Raw genomic sequence first — 6422 nt, 5'->3', positions numbered from 1 at the left:
ATGAAATGCTCGAAAATGTTTTCCATTAAACCAGTTACAACTATCAAACACCGCTACGCTAAAATATATCATATCGGCGTTTCAGGCTTTTTCTAAACTAAGGGTACTTTTGTCAAAATTGATTAATATATCGGATTTGACTTTGGACTACACCAATGGCTAGAATGCGCTGAGAGCTTCCAAATAGAATTTTTGACTAGTGAAATTAAGAGCCTGGTTGCCATAAAATGTATTTAAATTTTTTTCAAGCAACTCGTTCTTTACCTTGAAAATGGAAATTATCTAGAGAAGAGAAATGCAATGAATATGAAAATAGAAAGACTGTAAAAATAAAAATAAATGCATGTGAAAATATCTCAAAAAATAAAATGACATGAAATACAAATACTAAATCTGAAATTCCTAGCTTTACACATAATACAATTAGATAAGAATGTGGTTTAATTGTACACTTTCATGAATGTTTTAAATCTATAAGTGCAGCCACACATTCAGATGCTGAACCCAATGCATTTAAATCATGTAACCAAAACTACTAGAGAAGGTGCAGAGCCAATATTGTTTTTAGAGGGTCAAAATAAATTTACATTTTTTAAAATTTTAAGGGACCGAAGGAGGAATTTTCCTTGCAAGGTCTTTTAATGGCAATATGTAAGGAGTAAACTGTAAGATGAAATTTGAATTATTTATACGTTTTTTTTATCGTTAAAATAGTTGTAGTCAACGTCAACTGTGAAAATGAAAAGGGAAGACCTAAGCTTAATGATATACAAAAAAGGGAACAAATCGAATTTTCAAATGTTGCGTGCGCCTAAGGCGTCGGTCCACTTGCAACATCCGAAGAACTCCATAAAGAAGAAGCCAAAATTCTCAAAATATTTTTGTATGCATGCGTGTTTGGCGTTGCGTTTGCATTTGCAAAGAAAAACATGGTCACCATTTGATGGAAAACAAATCTCCTATTTTTTCTATGTATTTGGTTTAAAACCCGTAAGTTTCGCTGCTCCTTTGGCATTCTGTCTTTTTTGGTTTTCTTTTCTCTCCTCTGTTATTTTTATTTATTTCGTCGTTTAGAGCGCGACCCAGATTTTATTGTGGCTGTTTTAATGAGGTGTTAAGATTCTTAGCTTGGAAATCTCAACTGGGTATTTCTTTTTTCTCCTTCTCTTTCGATTGGTAATATTTTACACTTGGAAAAATTATGTGTTTTTTCTTTTGTTCCATTGGTGATTTATGTTTTGATTAATCCGAGTGGGAAAGTTGGTTTTTGTTCAAACTTAGTTTGATGTTGCATCGAAAATGGAGGAAAATTTGTTGGTATTTGACATTGGGCGTGGATGGGTCGTTTTCTTTCACTTTTCGCTGTCTCATTCTCTGGTTTATTTCCACGATACAAAATTTGAAGATATTGTTTTTTTTTCTTGATGTGTAATATCAAATTCAAACTTGTGGATTTGATTGTAATTGGAGGAAGTTTTGTTCTTTATACCATTCTTGTCTCACATTTTGGTTGCTTTTGATGTTCTTTCCTGCATTATTCATCTTTATATTTTATTGAAACTGGTAGTATTTTCATTAAAAATCTGGGAATGTTTCTTGCTTTCTTAGATGATCGTGTGATGAGATAAGGTAGTTTTAAGCAAACCTGGGTTCTATTTGATTGATGGCCTTCCTTTTGTTTGCTTAAAGATAACAAATTTCTGTTATAATAGCATTCATACAAGGAATTATCAAATTGTGTTGTAAGAGCATTCATCAAAGGAATTCGATTTTCAATGCATGTATGTTCTTGCTGTCTGTGGTGTCTGAATTTATTGTTTGGAGGAAGAATGATCCCTTTTATTATGCATTTGCTTTCTTCTTCTTCTTCTTCTTCTTCTTCTTCTTTTCCTACTGTGTGAACATCTCCAACATGGAAAACATTTAATCTTATTTTCATAGAACATAATTCCACATGTTGGAATCCCGAACGAGAAAGATTGAAAACGTTTTCCGTATTAGGATGTTGCTTTTCACCGGTTCTATCTGTTTATATATTGGTTTCACTGATCACAGTTTTGGAAGATTTTTATTTCATCTTTTAGAAATTTGAAGAACAAGAGATAATGAATAGGAAAAAGTCTTCTTACATGAACATTGAAGTGTTCCAGGCGGAACATTTATGAACAATCATCGCCATGGATATTGAGTTGCCCTGACAGAATGTAATACGATTGTAATTTGTAGCCAGATTTTTCGTTAAAAAGGTCAAGCACATTTGGAAATGCTACCTAGTAAATTTTTTGTTTTTATTGCTAAATCAATGAACGATGTTAGGAACTCTTCATAAAGTTTAGCCACTGAATAAAGAATCTGATTACCAAAGCAGTCTCGTTTTAATGATGTTCTGCATATGATTGAGTAAAATGCTTTCAGAGTGGTATGTTTATAATATGTTGTTCTTCCCGTTGACAACTAACCTTTATCCTCTATTGTAGGGAAATAGAGAGCGAAGCCTCTCAAAAGTAGATAAATATACAATAATTGCAGTAGTTGACAAGTAGCAATGGCTCCCGGAGGCAGTGCTTGCAAAGAAGTTGTTGAATCTCATTCCCCTGTTGCAGATTATGACAGTCCTTCAACAAAAACTGAGAGTAATACTACAAAGATGAAAAACGCTGTTAATTTTGTTGGAAAACATGGAATTCATTCAAACAACGGTGTTTACGAGCTCCTCGAGTGTCCTGTATGTACAAATCTGATGTATCCACCAATTCACCAGGTGTGTTCTGCATGCATACACTTCATTCCGTTTTTTTAGTGTGAAAGTGACTCAATTACTTAAAATTTTGATACTTTGCATTCAATCTTCTGTTTCAGTGCCCTAATGGACACACTTTGTGTTCCAACTGCAAGATTAGAGTGCAAAACTGTTGCCCAACATGCCGCTACGATCTTGGAAATATAAGGTGTTTAGCTTTGGAGAAAGTTGCAGAATCGTTGGAACTCCCTTGTAAATACCAGAACCTAGGTTGCCACGATATCTTCCCCTATTACAGCAAGCTTAAGCATGAGCAACACTGTCGCTTCCGTCCCTACAACTGCCCTTATGCTGGCTCTGAGTGCTCCATCACAGGTGACATACCTACCCTAGTTGCTCATCTCAAGGATGATCACAAGGTTGACATGCATGATGGATGTACCTTCAACCATCGATATGTCAAATCAAATCCACATGAAGTTGAAAACGCCACATGGATGCTTACTGTAAGTTCATTTTATGCAGGTTTCTTGAAACTGCAAATCTTGTGCTTAAAAAGGGTTTCTTTGACATTTTGGGCAGGTTTTCAATTGTTTTGGAAGACAGTTCTGCCTGCATTTCGAGGCTTTCCAGCTTGGGATGGCACCTGTGTACATGGCCTTTTTACGTTTCATGGGCGATGACAATGAAGCAAAGAAGTTCAGTTATAGTCTGGAAGTTGGTGCAAACGGCCGTAAGCTAATATGGCAGGGGATTCCGAGGAGCATCCGCGACAGTCATAGGAAAGTTCGTGACAGTCAGGATGGATTAGTGATCCAAAGGAACCTAGCTCTATACTTTTCAGGTGGCGATAGGCAAGAGCTGAAGTTGAGGGTAACTGGCCGTATATGGAGAGAAGAGTGAGAAAAAAAGCATGGCGAATCGAGGCAATTTCTTGTACAGTTTCAGAAAAATGTGATTTTGGCTAACAAATGAAAGCCTCCGTTTACATGGGGGTTTTCTTTCTTGCTGTATTTGTTACTGGTATATGTCGTCTGCTGACCGCCCGGCCACTGCTTTCTGCTGAAGTTTTAGTGTAGGAAATGATGAGTCTACCTGGAATTTGAGTCCTTAGAACTCCATTTTTGGCATCGTATCGATGCAATCGCCGTTGGCTTCATGTGAATCCATGTTCATTATTATCTATTTTATTCATTTTGTCTCAAATGTCGTTCAACTTTTTAAAACGGAGAACACACTGATAGGGTGAGGTATTATTTGGTTCATCTCACAACTGGAACACCAACATTTGACACATATCATTTTCATTTTCAGATTAATTGGAAATCATCACAAGGGGACACAAATTTTAGGAGACCTAAAATTATGGGTAAATTACAAATATCATCAATCAACTTTACCTCACTCCCATTTTAATTATTAAAATTTAATCACTCAACTTTTAATTATTCCTATTTTAGTCATTCCACTATTAAATCAAATGACATGGTTTATTTTATTAATATTTATGCTAGGACTAGAATAAAAAGTGAAAATCTAAAATTACAAATCATATCATCATAACATAATAGACTCAAACACTACACCTTAACTCTCAAGCACTTATTTATACACTCATCCTCGACGACCTCACCCACTTATTGATCTTTAAAATGTTAGAATTAATGCCCTAGATATATTGTATGGACATGAGATTTTGATTATTTTTTTTATCATTATCATTTACGTGTAATTTTATTATTAATATGTTAATATTGTTAATTATTCAAAATACCCGTAATCGATTATTATTGTGGGAACAATAATAAAATAAGATTGGTATGAAATTTGATAGATATTCATGAGATGAATATGTGAATGAAATTCAAATCAAATCCATATGTATTTGTTGAGAAGAAATATTGGATCGACTCGTTTTGATATTAATACATGGATTAAAGTTATATATTAATTTCAAACAATTATGTCATTAAATCCATAGACCTGAAATTATTATAGTTCTCAGCATGATGATTATTATGTTTTAACATAATCAAACGTTGTCTTTAATCGGACAATTATAAAGGTTATGTTGGAACATGACATGAATAATGTAGTGAGATGTGAGTTATTAAGATGAAATTTATCCTTCTTATCATAAGAGAGATATCTCAAGGCCCCTCGATGATTGAGACTGAGAAATGCATGATCGTTCTCAAATGAATTGATAGAGATCAATGTCATCGTTTAGTCAGTTCAATTAGGTATCTAGAAGCGGAAGATAGAGTGATATAAGGTTGACATTTTCCACACGTTATATTCTATCAAGATATCATGAGATAAAAGGATTATGACATGAGTTGTGTTAAGGTTGTACTGGATCATGAGGTTTTCATTTAACTTAGGTAATCATAATGTCTTGCTAGAGGCCACTTATGACTTGTTGGATCAAATTTTATTTTATCTACTGTGAACGTTAATTGAACCTATAGGATTGCACATTAAGAATGAATAAGAAGTTTGTTGTTATTATTCTTAATAATAATTTAAGATAATGAGATTATTTTAAATTATATTTTAAAAGAGTTATTTATTATTTGAATTTAAGAAGTTAAATTTATATTCTTTGACATAATATTTTATTTATTATTATTTCTTTATTTGATTAAAAAATAATATTAAATAACAAAAACTATTTTTGTGCACGAGAGTTTAACCTAACCCTAATCAAGTCATACATATATATATTATATGCACGAGAGTAAGGTTAATCACTCTTTACAACTGTCCAAATCCAAAACTACAAAAACTATTTTTGTGCATTCTATAACCATTAGTCATTCTTTCGTGTGTGGATACTTGTAGAGGGTGATCTTCTTTCAGAGAGACAACAATTTTAAATATTTAAAGAAGATTAGAGACATCACAGAAGGATTTTTGGAACCAAAGATTAAGGTGATCTCATGAATTTATTTTATCGTAGTTAGTATGTTATGCATGAGATTCTAGGATTAATCGAATTTATTTAAATTTTCGTTGTGTTTTCCGTGTCTCGATTTCCAACAAAAATCTTAGGTTCTACGGTGACTTCATTTCCCCTAGATCCACATACGTTCAAATCATCTTCTTCATTATTCGACGCCCTACCCCTCTTTGCCTTCTACAATGTGAAACTCAAAACTCAATCCTAGCAATCTATGCTCTCCTTTGGGCATCACAACCCTCTACTTTTTCCATTAGAGTCACACTTCATTTTACTAGAAGACCATCGACGATAACCCATACCTTCATCATTCTAAGTCCTAATACCTTTATTCGACTGAGACTCAACTCTGAGCACCTCATCACTCATTACCTTGTATCGCACACCACTATCACTCATCTTCTTGACACTCGTAAACACTATTGTGTTGAAAATTCAATATTAGCCTAAATAAGTTCTCACCTAAATTAATTTGATGTCATTGCTACATCAATTTAGTTTTGATGTCATTGCTTACATCAATTTGGTTAGGTGAAAATTAAGTATTTTTCTCATGTTTTAATTTCAATGGTTTAGATTATTTAGTGCTTATTTTAATGAGTGGTTTAGATTGTTTCTTGTAACCTATAAATACCCTACTTGTATTTGAGTTTTATCATCCAACAATCAAAGCTTAATTATAAGCATTTGAAAGCTTTCTTAAGAGTTCTTCCCTTTTGC

General features: G+C 33.4%; 1 protein-coding gene across 1 annotated transcript; it reads left to right on the top strand.

The window, feature by feature from the left end:
• Positions 1 to 2482: 2482 nt before the first annotated feature.
• LOC120155284 (E3 ubiquitin-protein ligase SINAT2) lies at positions 2483 to 3709 on the top strand. The gene is made up of 3 exons (XM_039166853.1): positions 2483 to 2761; positions 2860 to 3246; positions 3323 to 3709. Exons 1-3 carry the CDS (start codon positions 2546 to 2548, stop codon positions 3641 to 3643), a joined length of 924 nt encoding a protein of 307 aa, XP_039022784.1. The 5' UTR covers positions 2483 to 2545; the 3' UTR covers positions 3644 to 3709.
• Positions 3710 to 6422: the final 2713 nt, after the last annotated feature.

Source organism: Hibiscus syriacus, unplaced genomic scaffold (assembly GCF_006381635.1).
Source record: "Hibiscus syriacus cultivar Baekdansim isolate YM2019G1 unplaced genomic scaffold, ASM638163v2 tig00002840_pilon, whole genome shotgun sequence".
NCBI lineage: Eukaryota > Viridiplantae > Streptophyta > Magnoliopsida > Malvales > Malvaceae > Hibiscus > Hibiscus syriacus.
The sequence above is the reverse complement of the archived record's forward strand: the minus strand, read 5'-3'. Positions and strand labels throughout refer to the sequence as shown.

What these genes read in the sequence shown, in the direction of transcription:
- LOC120155284 (XM_039166853.1), top strand. Translation starts at nt 2,546, where the DNA reads ATGGCTCCCGGAGGCAGTGCTTGCAAAGAAGTTGTTGAATCTCATTCC. An exon ending in TGTATCCACCAATTCACCAG is followed by an intron (nt 2,762 to 2,859) that starts GTGTGTTCTGCA and finishes CTTCTGTTTCAG; the next exon opens with TGCCCTAATGGACACACTTT. An exon ending in ACGCCACATGGATGCTTACT is followed by an intron (nt 3,247 to 3,322) that starts GTAAGTTCATTT and finishes CATTTTGGGCAG; the next exon opens with GTTTTCAATTGTTTTGGAAG.